Here is a 16,180-nt window from a genome sequence, read left to right as displayed (position 1 = left end):
GTATACAGCGTCATGATGAACGTGCGTAGAGACTCTGAGGAAAACGAACGTTGCCACATTGAATTCGTCACCTTCATACAGGCCCAGAAATTAAAGTGATGGCACACTGCCTGATTGAAAGTATGCCTATTTGTTGGCAACAGTATGAGGTGTGTCCGCCCTTAACATTTGCGATGGTCTGAACTCTGTTGGGGACACTTTCAGTGAAATGTCTGAATGCCTGTGAACGAATGGCAGCCCCTTCTTCCTCAAGAGCCGGAACGAGGTAAGATAGTGGTTTTGGTCGTTGGGGTCTGGAACGGCGACATTCTAATACATCCCGGACGTGTTCCATTGGGTTCAGGTCGGGACTCTCGGTAGGCTAGTCCATGTCAGGAATGCTAGCGTCAACACTGCCTCACAGATGCTGGGTACATTGTCATGTTGACACAAATAGTCAGTGTCTCCGAACTGTTTCTCTACTCTACACTGTACACAATGCTGTAAAATGTGTTCATACTCTTGTCCATTTAGAGTTTTCATAAGCAAAATAAGGGGACCACACCCTTACCAAGAAAAACATCCTCATAACGTAACACCACCTCCTCCATGCTTCACTGTTGGCACTACACATGAAGGCAGAAAACGTTCCCTAGGCATTCGCCAAAACCTAATCGTTCCATCATATTGCCACAGGGTACATCGTAAGTCATCACTCCAGAATACTCGTTTACAGCCATCCTCTAGCCATTGGCGTTGCTTTTCACACCATCTCAAGCGTCGCTATATGTGTGGTTTATGACGAGCAGCTCGACCGCTGTAACCCTTTCCTTTTAGCTCCCTACGTGTTACGTGGACTGCTACTAGCACTTTGAAAGTCGAGAGTGATTCCTGCTGCTCAGTTTATGCGAATTCTTACAACCATCTTCCGCAATTTTTGGCGGTCCCTCTCCATGACGTCTGCCTGAACTTGGCTTAGCTGTGGTTGTTCCTTAGCATTTAAACTTGACAGTCATATCAACAACAGTACTTGGGCAACCTTAGAAGTGTCGAAGTGTTCTTAATGGATTTCTTAGGTGACGTCTGATGACTAGTCCACATTCGAAGTCACAAAGCTCTTCTGACAGACCACGTCTGCTGTTACTAATTTTGAAACATCGCTTTAGAAAAATTTATGAATTACTGTGCTTGGATACGCCTTACTTTATTTGATTTCCAAACAGCTGAGCAGAACTGAACGTACTCAGACATTTCGCTCTTTACTTATGCTGATCAACACTAAACTGACACACAGTATTTTTAGCGCAACGTAACGCAATCTGACTTTCAATAATCCCTAAGTAAGAATGGCCCTGACTAACAATAAACTATACCTTTCATGAATCAGTTACATCACAAAAATCTTCGTTACTCGAACTACTGAAATACAGCGTGTGCCAATACTGCCAGCTGAATAAAAAAATTTAACTACTGAAGGCACTAACTACTGATAGGCATACTTAGCAGATAAAAGATTTTGATAGAGAACAAACAATGTATTTACCTTAATAGTGTTCAAAAGTCATCATATCAGTTCATGTCATCCAGTCTTACAAATTTACTGTCTCTGATGGACACACGTCCAGATCATCCGCTCTCAAAACTCCGTCATCTCTCTCCCCACATCCACCACTGCTGGCGGCTCACCTCCAACTGCGCAACGCTAGGCGCTATCACATACAACTGCCCAACACTACAATAGCGAATATTCCAACAATGCCAACCAGCCACAGACTGCACACAGCACAGCCAGTGATTTTCATACAGAGCGCTACGTGGCGTTGCCAACATAAAAACCTAAACAGCCTACTTACACTTTTTTTACTTACAATACCCCTCCTTTTATACCGCCAGCTTCAGCTCTCACGACATCTAAAAGTTAATCCTCATTACATAGGGGTGTCCTGATACTTTTGATCAGATAGTGCAGAACTAGTGAGGATCTTGGTGTTATTATCTTATGTCCCTAATTCAGGCGACCTATTGTCTTAATCATCTTTATCACCAGTTTAATTTGCACCTCTACTGAATAGTGCGACGACGAACTAGATCAACACTGAATTTTCGTTCTGTCAAGAAAGCTGATGGATGTAGAGATTATATGGAGCAATTAGTGCTGTTTTCGAATTTTTTTCTGCACTCTTGTAGCCCCATATTAACCTAAATACGAGACTTTACAAAAATTTCCAAAAACGAAATACGAATTTTACTTTCGAGCTCGAAAGTACAGTCAATTTTCCCGTGGAGCTTCTTAAATTTACTATTTCATCAATGTCACCCTCAGTTCCATCTGCGACAACATGTCATCGACCTAGCGTTTATAATATACTACCTTTTCGTACTTATATTTCGGCTTTGGATCTTGAGGTAATGAGCCAAGACAATTCGCATGCCATCAATATCTTTAGAAAGCTAACAGGAACAAATGTGATGTGTAACCAGACTTGCCACCCACAGATTTTTTAAGTTGCAGGATTTAAAGACTTTGTAAACAGATATATTAGTGTACAGTGAGTGCAGCAGGTAGGTTATGTGAATTAAACACCACTAAACAGAATCAACAAACGACGGGTGCAATGTAAGGATGGTGAATTGTCTTATCCCCAGTGGCAAGAAGAAACAGAAAGAGGAAGTAACCAAGGATAAAAAGTCGTTAATCTGCCGTATTTAGGGAATATTTAACAGAAATTGGCGAACATTTTTAGGCCGTTAATATCCAACTCACGCTCACAGCAAAACATCAATCAAATATAATCTAAAGCATGAAGTTGGGAACAGGGTAAGTAAATTAGAACAGGTAGGTGTTTATAAAATACAATGTCCACCATGTGACAGAAATACAGGGTGATTGTAATTAAACTTCAAACCGCTGTAGAAATAACACCGCTGGTTAGAATGGCGTCAAATTGCAACGGAATATTATCGGAGAAGGGGGGAAAACGTATGGCAGAAAAAAAAAATAGTTACAAAATGTAGCAATAGATGGCGCTGAAAGCATCGTAATTTAATAGTGATCGGCTACAAGTGACAAATGAATTATACAACAGTACCTAAGGTGTGCGTTTGACGTTAAATAAAGTGTACAACTCAGTGTGCATGGGTGTGCAGGTGTGATGTTGCTATTTATGTAAGCTCATCTACCACGCCAAGGTCATATCATGCCATCGGATGGGAAAAAATTGGTTTTTAATTTCCCGAGGCCAAAAACCGCATAAAAAGCATCACTCACCTCGGCTTTTAATTGTCCTGAGGCTAAAAACCGCATAAAAAGCATCGATCACATCGATTTTTAATTGTCCTGAGGCCAAAAACTGTATAAAAAGCATCAATCAAAATCAAATCGGATCATTAATTTCCGTGTGACTAACGCAAAACGTGTTCAACATGCTGCATGTTAAAATCGAGAAACATCTTGTTCCACAACTGATCGCATTGTTTCCGGGATCACGTTCAGAATGTGTTGCGCAATGCGTGCCTTCAATGCAGCGAAGTTTGCAATCAGAACACTGAACACAACACCTTTCAGATTGCCCCACAGCCAGAAGTCACACGGATCAAGATCAGGTGATCAGGACGGCCAGGCTGTAGGGAAATGGCGGCTGATAATTCTAGCATTTCCGAAATGGCGCGTCAGCAGTTGCTTAACTGGGTTTGCAATGAACGGAGGTGCGCCATCCACACATCCACACTGTTGGAGAGCTGGAATGACGTGGTTGCGCAAAAGACACTCATAGCGCTTACCAGTGACGGTACAGGTAACAGGACCGGAAGCACCTATCTCTTCGAAAAAATATGGCCCTATGATAAATGATGCCGTAAAACAGCACCACACAGTGACCTTTTTAGTATGAAGTGGTACTGGTTGAATTGCTGTGGATTTTCCGTGTACTGACATATCCTGTCACATGGAAGTGGGCTTCGTTTGTCCACAAAATCTTCCACGGCCAATCATTGTCTACTACCATGCGAGCAGTAAATTCTAAAGCAACGGTCTCTCTTGCTGGCAGGTCAACAGGAAGCAACTTGTGCGCATGGGTAATTTTGAATGGATAGCAAAGAAGGATGTTTCGTAGGATTTTACCCACCGTGCTCACGGGTATGTCCAGTGTTCGGGCAATTCTCCGTGCACTACGCGTTTGCACATCATCATGCATTGCTGTGGCCACTGCTTCCACTGACGTCAATTCGTTTCCTCCCTCTACCAGGTCCCACACCAAAAGAACCCGTTATTTCGAATTTCCAAATCATTTTCTCCAGACCCACGGCAGTCATCGGACCGACGCCTTTTTTTAAAACTTCAGTGTCCAGAACTTCTGCAGAGCGACGTATGCACAGTCATCATTCTTGTAATGCAGCTTTACAAGTAGAGCGCGATACTGCATTGAGACAGTCATAGCGAACGTCGCAGACGCGAAAGGAGGAAAAGCCGTGTACCCGGCGTGTTTATACCATCTTAAAAATGGTTCAAATGGCTCTGAGCACTATGAGACTCAACTGCTGTGGTCATTAGTCCCCTAGAACTTAGAACTACTTAAACCTAACTAACCTAAGGACATCACACACACCCATGCCCGAGGCAGGATTCGAACCTGCGACCGTAGCAGTCGCACGGTTCCGGACTGCGCGCCTAGAACCGCGAGACCACCGCGGCCGGCTATACCATCTTAAATGGGTCGTACGCATGACAGGTGTTTTCAAAAAAATGGCTCTGAGCACTATGGGACTTAACATCTGAGGTCATCAATCCCCTAGAACTTAGAACTACTTAAACCTAACTAACCTAAGGACATGGCACACATTCATGCCCGAGGCAGGATTCGAACCTGCGACCGTAGCAGCAGCGCGGTTCCGGACCGAAGCGCATGGGACCGCTCGGTCACAGCGGCCAGCGATGCTTGATATCCCTGAAATAGTAATCACCCGGATAGATTCGATAACGTATTTAACGTACAAATGGACGAGAGTGGTATTGCTTTCTTCAATGTTTCTTTACATCTTTTGTAAGATTTAGCCGTAATGCGGTATATGTGAGCAGTTTGACACAGACAACTATCGTTATTTTATCTTCATGTTTACCTATACAAGTCTCTTTTTAACATCTCTGGAATGCTATGGAACGGCTGACGGGTCAGTACAGTTTGTTCGGAGCCGTGTACGTGTTTAGTTAACCTAATTGGTCAATGGATAGGCAGTTGATGGGACCTGAGGCAGACAGGTGTTACTGTTATAAGGTAGGAATGATTTGGTGGAGAGGCGGTAATGCGGAAAGTTGAACAAAGATTCTGGTGCTGCCGTTTTCAAAATGTGTGTCCGAATAATTTTATTTGTTGTTATTTTATGATCTCGTGCGCTTTCTAAGTGTATATTTATGTAGGAGGAACACAAACATTTAAATGATGGAAGTTCGACGTCGGAAACGCATAACTGAGGATTGCATTCCTAACGTTAGTGATCGTATGCTAAATTAATTATAACGATTATCTTCACAACGGCTACCTCTCGTCCATAAGATGAATAATATTGGAATAAAAATATTCGCAAAAGACAGTGAATATGGTACATTTATGAAAAATATACTCTAAGGAAATATTCAAAATAGAATAAACGTAGAAATAGGTGATGTTTAGTATATTTTTCACAAATGATGGAATAAAACATTACAAGTTTAAAAATTTAAAGGAACGATATTTTTATATTTTTCAAATTGTTCAAAAAATGAAGCAAGACAAATATTCAGAACACAAAAACATCACAAAAATCTATCACATTGTCACAGTTTAATGAAAGATTTCTGGATGAAAATGCTAGTAAAATTTGCTTATCTTTGAAAATTAACAAAATATATCCTGAATAACTGTCAATGAAAATTCAAGATATAAAAATACTAGTAACACCTACTAATTTTTCAAAATTCAAATAAAATTGGATCCTGAATGAACCTGGAAGAAAATTCAGAGTAAATATTTTCATGTAAATTATGTCAACATTTTGAGCTTTTAAAATCAATCGATATTTAGCTGAGAAATTGATACGATTTTTTCCTCCTTAATTGTAGCTAAAACTCTGTGGATGAAAGTATAGTGGGGTAGAGTCTTGCCTCTTTGATCGGTATCCAGAACGACTGTTGGAATACTTTGAGCAAAATAGAATACAAAAGCAAGGAAAATTTGATGTCGCAGAAGAACATTTTTAGCAAATACGATGTCTGTCTGAAGTAAAACTGTCCATCCCCACACCGTATTTTGTTTATGTCGAGCGTTCTGAGGCTAGATCGTCTTTCACAGACCTCATGAGCTATATTTTTCCTGGAGGCCTGAAAACCGAATCGATTTTTAGGAGCAGGAGCTGGATAATCTTTCCTGTCACTGAGACACAGCCAGATGCAGACATCATCTGACCTGACAGTTAACTGTAGCAGCAGTTCAAACGCACTGGCTGCAGTGGTTTATAGAAAACATATGACAAGGCAACGGCTATATGACATTAATGTTTCACTTGTCTTCAGCACCACCTGCGCTGTCGGCAGTACTGTGCCAATTTTTTGTGCAGTTTGTTCTTGGAGCCTCCCTGCAGCTGGAGTGTGCCTCGGAAGGTAACCCGTAAGTGAATGTCCAATTCTCAGCACGGGAATAGTGACAGGGGACATACGCCATTATTCTTCGAGACGACGTGCTCGGACCTCGTTTGCTGGACAAGGGGATCGCCTTGTAACCACTAGCATACAGCCGTGGGTTTGCGGCCTTTTTTTTTATTTAGGGAGAGCTTTTTTTTCTATTGTTCATTACTGTGCAATGTGTTGTTTTTGTTTTCTTGTCAGAAGAAACCAATTGTGCAGTATAACATTGATGTTTTTCCCTCTTTATACGTAATAAAATATAAATAGCAGGAAACAAAAAACGTTCCGTAATCGGTGGCTCGTATACCGCTAACGATTTTTATATTCATGTTTTTTTCAGCACTACTCATATTATTTCATACATATTACATCTGAATGGTAATATGATGAAACGGCAAGTGTATTTGAATGATTGTTTCTTTCTCGCTTCTTTCTATATCGTAAGTGCCACTGCTCACGTCACTGCAGGTTATTTGGAGGAGCAGCTGACTGACAAGTGCTGTCCCAGTTAAATACGGCGGTAAAGCTGTTGTCCCGTGTTATCGCTCAGTGGTGGTAGTGAGTTCCTATTGGACCAAACTGCTGACGTCATCGCTCCCTAGGCTTACACACTACTCAATCTAACTTAAACTAACTTACGCTAAGGACAACATACATACACACACACACACCCATGCCGGAGGGAGGACTCGAACCCCCGACGGGGGGAGCCACGCGAACCTTGGCAAGGCGCCTAAGACCGGACGGCTATCCCTTGCTGCAAGCTCATTAGTACGTGTAATGCAGAGCATAAAACGTATCCTTATAGACAGCTTTGCTTTCGTTCCACGTGAAACGAATTCCAGTGAGATTCCAGCAAAGCCGGGAGAATAGATGGTGTAATTTTTACATCAGCTTTATTCTTTGAATACCGTATAGCGCTATCTGACTTCCAGACAGGTTTCACGCCTCTGTTTACACTTGTTCCTTGCTTTGCGTAGCAAGGACGCCATTATCGATTGTATTTTATAGATGTGATTGTTAAACAGAGCTTTCCCCTGTATTGACAAATCCTGTAGCGATGTTAATGTGCAAAAGGAACGATGTGACTTTAGCACATTCTGCGCTGCTTCCACGAGGCAGGTGTTGGACTGTTCAGGATCCGCTTGAGTCGTGGTCACCCATGTCGCTGCACAATACCAAGCAGTACTTCATATTAGAACGCTTAGTAAAACTTGACACTGAACTGCCGCTGTCCAGGCTATATTGGCGCAGTTAAGCAGCCAATGCATGCGGGTGGAAGCGCTTTCGGGAAGGTCACGCTTTATCTTCTGCTGAAGCAAAGCCCGCATGCGCAATACTAGGCTGCACGTTGCCACAACTCCCATGCTACATGTTATCTATTGTTGCCACATTTGGTGTGCGACATGAAACCGTGCTATGAAGTCGTTGTTGCCCAGAAACAAATGTTGTATGATGCCGAAAATTCCACTGAAACAGCGTCATGTGTCGTCAGACTGTAGGAGCAGCTACGCGCTTGGTAGTAACAGAAGGAAAAGAAAAAGCAGAAAAGCAAGATGGAGGAGAAGGAAATTATTTGCTGGCGGTTGCGATATCGCAATGATTTTTTTAAAGAAAACTAGTGAATTTTAATGAAGCATTCACAAAAAAATTTATATGAATGACTTTAAATGATTTTGCGTACTTTCAGGATAAGAAAATCAGACACAAAATTTTCGTATTCTCTCGCTCGCTACACGCGAACTATTAGCCCTACAAAAAAATTCATGTAGTTAAATTTTGTATTAGGATACATTTTCGCTAGAGAATGCAGTTTTCGAATTACTCAATGAAAACGTGCAAAAGTGACTTTCAAATACGTTTTTCTTGAATAACTCGGAAACCATGGCCTCCAGCGAAAACGTATCCCATTAAAACATTTGACTACATTAAATTTCCTATAAAAATGTCCTGTTCATTTTTTCTGTGGGACCAACAGTTCGCACGGACCAAGCGAGAGAATACGAAAATCTCGCACTTGGTTGTTCAAGGTTTGTGGGTTGCACAAAATCCATCGGCAGGGACAACTGAATCATTCTGCGTATACGTGTGTATGTATGTAAGTATGTGTGTGTGTGGGGGGGGGGGTGTTTCGACATATAGACTCCAGTCTCTTTTTGTAAGCAACATCCTATGATATGAATGAACTCCGCACACAAGGGCCAATCCAAATATAGCAAAAATTACTGTTGGAATTTCGACTAATCCTTATACACAAAACAGACAGGCGAACAATGATTTAACGCCGAAACCGCCAAGCGTATAATAGAGAATATGTTTTCGAATAGTATGAGCCGGGCATAGAACGCCATTACGATAGGTTCCCATGTTCGGTCAGGATACTGACCACCATCTGTAATAAAAGAATTGAGAAAGTTTTTCATCGGTGGAATTTGAGAGATGTCATGTGACACCCGCAAAGAACTGCAGAAGAAAAACAACGAAGAAACAGACAGAGAAGAGAAAAGGAGAGAAGAGGGTTACGTGCTTGACTAGTAACCAAAACCTACTAGGTCGGGGGTTCGATACCAGCCGCTTCTCAGATTTTGAATAAAAGTCATCAGCAATGACAGCAGAAGACTTACAGTGTAAGCAGCCACCATTATTCTGCCAATGGCCTTCTCAAAGAGCGCGGCTGAGTGAACAGATTTGCATAGCAACCTCCTAACATTTGGAAGGGAAACAATTCCTATAAGACGGAAGAATCAGTAATGATCAACGGAATGAGGATGCAGAAGGCAACGGAAATCATTGTAATAAAGAACCACGATGTGCATCCACAGTGCTTGTGTTCTATAAATGAGAAATTGTCATGAAGATATCTCCATTTCCAAAAGATTCCGGATTGGTCCCTCGATCGAATCTCCAGGAGACGAAGGAGGAAGCAATGAAAAAATATTGGACAACCAACGAAAGGTATATGCTATAAGAGTGTGAGCGTGAAATTCCAGATATTTGAAAGTGATAGGAAAGCTAGGAGATAAAAAAAGTGAATTCAAACGATTGATCTAGGTGTAGTAAGGGTCAGTGAAGATAACGGTTTCTGGTCAGACGAATACAGTGTAATATCAACAGCAGTAGAAAACGGTGTAACGAGAGCAGAATTCGTTTTAAATAGGAAATAGGGCGGCAAGTGGGTTACTGTGAACACTTCACCGATTGGGTTGTTCTCATCACAATCGAAAGGAAAGCATTACCATCAACAATGGTTCAGCATAAGATGAAGAGATAAAGTATATGAGAATATTGAACTGTTAATTAAGAATGTAAAGGGGGATGACCTAATAATCATGGGAAACTGGAACACATTAGAAGTGGGAGGAAGAGAGGAAAGAGTTACGGAAGAATATGGGTTCAGTAGCAGGAGTAAGAGGGGAGAAGGACTGGTTGGTTAATATAGTGACTTTGATCTATGCATTGTACGTCATAAACAGGGTGTTACAAAAAGGTATGGCCAAACTTTCAGGAAACATTCCTCACACACAAAGAAAGAAAATATGTTATGTGGACATGTGTCCGGAAACGCTTACTTTCCATGTTAGAGCTCATTCTATTATTTCTCTACAAAACAACATTAATCATGGGATGGAAACACACAGCAACAGAACGTACCAGCGTGACTTCAAACACTTTGTTACAGGAAATGTTCAAAATGTCCCCCGTTAGCGAGGATACATGCATCCACCCTCTGTCGCATGGAATCCCTGATGCGCTGATGCAACCCTGGAGAGTGGCGTATTGTATCACAGCCGTCCACAATACGAGCACGAAGAGTCTCGACATTTGGTACCGAAGTTGCGTAGACAAGAGCTTTCAAATGCCCCCATAGTCAAGAGGGTTGAGGTCAGGAGAGCATGGAGGTCATGCAATTGGTCCGCCTCTACCAATCCATCGGTCACCGAATCTGTTGTTGAGAAGCGTATGAACACTTCGACTGAAATGTGCAGGAGTTTTTCTATTCTGACCTGTAGCCTGTGTTTCCTTGCTGGTGTTGTGGGTTTCTTCTGTGTGTTGGTTTGTTCTGATCTCTGCCTAGTGTGTATATTTAGTGTAGTGAGTGCTCCTATATAAACCAGTATTTGTAAGTCTTCCATAGTTGAATTTTCATTTATTTTGTTGTGTATGATTGTGTTGGTAGTTGTTATTGTTGTTTCGACTTGTGGGTTATTTGGTAGTCTATGCAAGAATGGGCTAATGTTTGTATTTGTGTCTTTGTATTCTGTATATGTTAGCTGAAATTTTTCTTCTATATCTAACTTGTGTGTCACTTCATGTTCTATTTGTGCTTGTTCTGGTGGCTGTCTTAAGATTTCGTTTTCTTCTGACTGTTTAATTGATGCGTGTTGTTCTTTGTTTGTTTTGTTCTGGGATGTTTGAGTCAATTACTGTATTTTCTTCTTCTTCTGATTGCACATTATTTTGTTCCAGTATTTGTTGTACTTGTTGTTTGATGTTTTCTAATTCTGACTGGGATATCCTGTTATTTTATACTATTACACGGATCTGATCAGCTAGCTGTTGTTCTGTTAAAAATTTTAATTCTGGGCACCTGGTAATAAATGTTGTGTATACTTGTGATCTGTATCCAGTTGTGTTGGTTCCTAAGTTTGTTGCTTGGTAATAAACAGAACATGAGGTGTCGGTTAACTTCATTTGCACACTAAAATGGGGGTTAGCCGTATTAGTGGTTTGTTCTTTTCGTCGCCTTTTACGACTGGCAGAACATACCGGAGGCCTATTCTATTATTATTATTATTATTATTATTAATGTTATTATTATTACGAGGTGCATTCATGTTATAAGGCCTCTGATTTTTTTTCTCCGGACTGGAAAGAGATAGAAACATGCGCATTGTTTTAAAATGAGGCCGCGTTCATTGTTAATACGTCCCAGAGACGGCACCACCGTAAGGCAGATGGAATTTTACCGCCAGCGGCGAGAATGAGAACTGTTTTAAATACTTAAAATGGCGACGTTTTCCTTGCTTGAACAGCGTGCAATCATTCGTTTTCTGAATTTGCGTGGTGTGAAACCAATTGAAATTCATCGACAGTTGAAGGAGACATGTGGTGATGGAGTTATGGATGCGTCGAAAGTGCGTTCGTGGGTGCGACAGTTTAATGAAGGCAGAACATCGTGTGACAACAAACCGAAACAACCTCGGGCTCGCACAAGCCGGTCTGACGACATGATCGAGAAAGTGGAGAGAATTGTTTTGGGGGATCGCCGAATGACTGTTGAACAGATCGCCTCCAGAGTTGGCATTTCTGTGGGTTCTGTGCACACAATCCTGCATGACGACCTGAAAATGCCAAAAGTGTCATCCAGGTGGGTGCCACGAATGCTGACGGACGACCACATGGCTGCCCGTGTGGCATGTTGCCAAGCAATGTTGACGAGCAACGAAAGCATGAATGGGACTTTCTTTTCGTCTGTTGTGACAATGGATGAGACGTGATTGCCATTTTTCAATCCAGAAACAAAGCGCCAGTCAGCTCAATGGAAGCACACAGATTCACCGCCACCAAAAAAATTTCGAGTAACTGCCAGTGCTGAAAAAATGATGGTGTCCATGTTCTGGGACAGCGAGGGCATAATCCTTACCCATTGCGTTCCAAAGGGCACTACGGTAACAGGTGCATCCTACGAAAATGTTTTGAAGAACAAATTCCTTCCTGCAATGCAACAAAAACGTCCGGAAAGGGCTACGCGTGTGCTGTTTCACCAAGACAATGCACCCGCACATCGAGCTTACATTACGCAACAGTTTCTTCGTGATGACAACTTTGAAGTGATTCCTCATGCTCCCTACTCAGCTGACCTGGCTCCTAGTGACTTTTGGCTTGTTCCAACAATGAAAGACACTCTCCGTGGCCGCACATTCACCAGCCGTGCTGCTATTGCCTCAGCGATTTTCCTGTGGCCAAAACAGACTTCTAAAGAAGCCTTCGCCGCTACCATGGAATCATGGCGTCAGCGTTGTGAAAAAGGTGTACGTCTGCAGGGCCATTACGTCGAGAAGTAACACCAGTTTCATCGATTTCGGGCGAGTAGTTAATTAGAAAAAAAACGGAGGCCTTAGAACTTGAATGCACCTCGTATTATTATTATTACAGTCCTCACACACAAAGTATTAACAACCTGAAGTCCTCCAGTTTGGGCCAATTCAGAAGTAAGGAGTCCAATTATCAGGTGATTTACGAATAGTAAGTATAGTGCACGAGTTTTAACTAGACTGATTTTAAATGAGTTTCAGAGTGTGGGTGATCCGCGCGGAATTAGCCGAGTAATCAAAGGCGCTGCAGTCATGGACTGTGCGGCTGGTCCCGGCGGAGGTTCGACTCCTCCCTCGGCTATGGGTGTGTGTGTGTTTGTCATTAGGATAATTTACGTTAAGTAGTGTGTAAGCTTAGAGAGTGATGACCTTAGCAGTTACGTCCCATTAGATTTCACACACATTTGAAAACAGAGTGTGGGTGAAGTAAGTACCGCTAGGGAAAGGATTAGTGCAGAGGAGCATGTTTTGTGTAACGTATCTACCCTCACTAATATATAAAACCGTTGTTAGACATAAGCAATACCAGCTGCCTCATTGGCTCTAATGAGCTAAACGTGGCTAAATAAAACATATACAACAACTAAATATCATTCATAATTTTAAAACTAAAGTGTTCAAAGAAAATTCTTTTTCATTCAATAGCGCGTGAGGTGGCGGCGGTGGGTAGGGGGGCGGGGTGGGGGGAGGGGGTTTACTAGCTAATATGTGATTACACTTTGGGGTAATGGTCTAAGAAAGTTTAGGATTCACTGGACTAGGTCGAGCTTTGGAGATTAGCACCTATAGGGGAAGACAGAGGTTGGAATACATCCAACAAATAATCAAACACGTAGGGTAAAAGTGCTACTTTGAAGGAGAGGTCAGCACAAGAGAGAAAATCCGTGGCGGGCCTCGTATAATCAGTCAGAAGGCGGATGACACAACAAAGCGCTACGTGAAGGCAAGACTGATAACACTTTTATTTTGTACATGAAACCTGCAATACATCGTTTATAACTAAATCTGATAAAAATAGGCAATCATTTAAGAAAATTATTCGTTCACAACTACATATACGTTTATCGCTATGAACTGCAGGCTAGGAGTGCTTGCAAGTCAGTCACGTATTAGAGTTTCTTCCATTTCTATTTGCGTGTTGGCGGCGGAAAGAATGGCTTTAAATGCCACCGTGACTGTGTGTTTCATATCGGTCGCTATGGGAGCGGCATCTAGCGATACCTAGGGGGTTGTAGTATATTTCTAAATTCCTCGCTTTTGCCACTTCGGGGTTTTGGGCAATCCTCTCACGCTCTCTCATATGTTGACATATCAGTTACATTCCATGTTGCCATTGTGTGTTGTTGTTGTGGTCTTCAGTCTTGAGACTGGTTTGATGCAGCTCTCCATGCTACTCTATCCTGTGCAAGCTTCTTCATCTCCCAGTACCTACTACAACCTACATCCTTCTGAATCTGCTTAGTGTATTCATCTCTTGGTCTCCCTCTACGATTTTTACCCTCCACGCTGCCCTCCAATACTAAATTGGTGATCCCTTGATGCCTCAGAACATGTCCTACCAACCGATCCCTTCTTCTGGTCAAGTTGTGCCACAAACTTCTCTTCTCCCCAATCCTATTCAATACTTCTTCAGTAGTTATGTGATCTACCCATCTAATCTTCAGCATTCTTCTGTAACACCACATTTCGAAAGCTTCTATTCTCTTTTTGTCCAAACTATTTATCGCCAATGTTTCACTTCCATACGTGGCTACACTCCATACAAATACTATCAGAAACGACTTCCTGACATTTAAGTGTCTCATTCCCTAATCTAATTCCGTCACCATCACCCGACTTAATTCGACTACATTCCATTATCCTCGTTTTGCTTTTGTTGATGATCATCTTATATCCTCATTTCAAGACACTGTCCATTCCATTCAACTGCTCTTCCAAGTCCTTTGCTGTCCTTGACAGAATAACAATGTCATCGGCGAACCTCACAGTTTTTATTTCTTCTCCATGGATTTTAATACCTACTCCGAATTTCTCTTTTGTTTCCTGTACTGCTTGCTCAATATACAGATTGAATAACATCGGGGACAGGCTACAACCCTGTCTTACTCCCTTCCCAACCACTGCTTCCCTTTCATGTCTCTCGACTCTTTTAACTGCCGTCTGGTTTCTGTACAAATTGTAAATAGCCTTTCGCTCCCTGTATTTTGCCCCTGCCACCTTTAGAATTTGAAAGAGAGTATTCCAATCAACATTGTCAAAATCTTTCAGGAAGTCTACAAATGCTAGAAACGTAGGTTTGCCTTTCCTTAATCTTTCTTCTAAGATAAGTCGTAAGGTCAGTATTGCCTCACGTGTTCCAACATTTCTACGGAATCCAAACTGATCTTCTCCGAGGTCGGCTTTTACTAGTTTTTCCATTCGTCTGTAAAGAATTCTCGTTAGTATTTTGCAGCTGTGACTTATTAAACTGATAGTTCGGTAATTTTCACATCTGTCAACGCCTGCTTTCTTTGGGATAGGAATTATTATATTCTTCTTGAAGTCTGAGGATATTTCACCTGTCTCATGCATCTTTCTCACCAGATGGTAGAGTTCTGTTAGGACTGGCTCTCCCAAGGCCGTCAGTAGTTCCAATGGAATGTTGTCTACTCCCGGGGCCTTGTTTCGACTCAGGTCTTTCAGTGCTCTGTCAAACTCTTCACGCAGTATTCTATCTCCCATTTCATTTTCATCTGCATCCTCTTCCATTTCCATAATATTGTCCTCGAGTACATCGCCCTTGTATAGACCCTCTATATACTCCTTCACCCTTTCTGCTTTCCCTTCTTTGCTTAGAACTGGGTTTCCATCTGTGCTCCTGTTGTTCATACAAGTGGTTCTCTTATCTCCAAAGGTCTCTTTAATTTTCCTGTAGGCAGTATCTATCTTACCTCTAGTGAGATAAGCCTCTACATCCTTACATTTGTCCTCTAGCCATCCCTGCTTAGCCATTTTGCACTTCCTGTCGATCTCATTTTTGAGACGTTTGTATTCCTTTTTGCCTGCTTCATTTACTGCATTTTTATATTTTCTCCTTTCATCAATTAAATTCAAATTTTTTTGTTACCCAAGGATTTCTACTAGCCCTCGTCTTTTTACCTACTTGATCCTCTGCTGCCTTCACTACTTCATCCCTCAAAGCTACCCATTCTTCTTCTACTGTATTTCTTTCCCCCATTCTTGTCAATTGTTCCCTTATGCTCTCCCTGAAACTCTGTACAACCTCTGGTTCTTTCAGTTTATCCAGGTCCCATCTTCTTAAATTCTCACCTTTTTGCAGTTTCTTCAGTTTTAATCTACAGGTCATAACCAATAGATTGTGGCCAGAGTCCACATCTGCCCCTGGAAATGTCTTACAATTTAAAACCTGGTTCCTAAATCTCTGTTTTACCATTATATAATCTATCTGATA

The 16,180-nt window shown here is 41.8% G+C and overlaps 1 protein-coding gene across 1 annotated transcript in view; it reads left to right on the top strand.

The window, feature by feature from the left end:
* The window catches only part of LOC126335776 (putative HTLV-1-related endogenous sequence), an 84,384-nt gene that overhangs the window by 7,667 nt on the left and 60,537 nt on the right, over window positions 1-16,180 (top strand). Inside the window, exon 2 of the mRNA XM_049999237.1 lies at window positions 6,524-6,610. Within this exon, the coding sequence (XP_049855194.1) occupies window positions 6,524-6,610 (87 nt within the window). The remainder of the gene's footprint in view (window positions 1-6,523; window positions 6,611-16,180) is intronic.

The sequence above is a fragment of the Schistocerca gregaria genome, chromosome 2, assembly GCF_023897955.1.
Source record: "Schistocerca gregaria isolate iqSchGreg1 chromosome 2, iqSchGreg1.2, whole genome shotgun sequence".
NCBI lineage: Eukaryota > Metazoa > Arthropoda > Insecta > Orthoptera > Acrididae > Schistocerca > Schistocerca gregaria.
The sequence above is the reverse complement of the archived record's forward strand: the minus strand, read 5'-3'. Positions and strand labels throughout refer to the sequence as shown.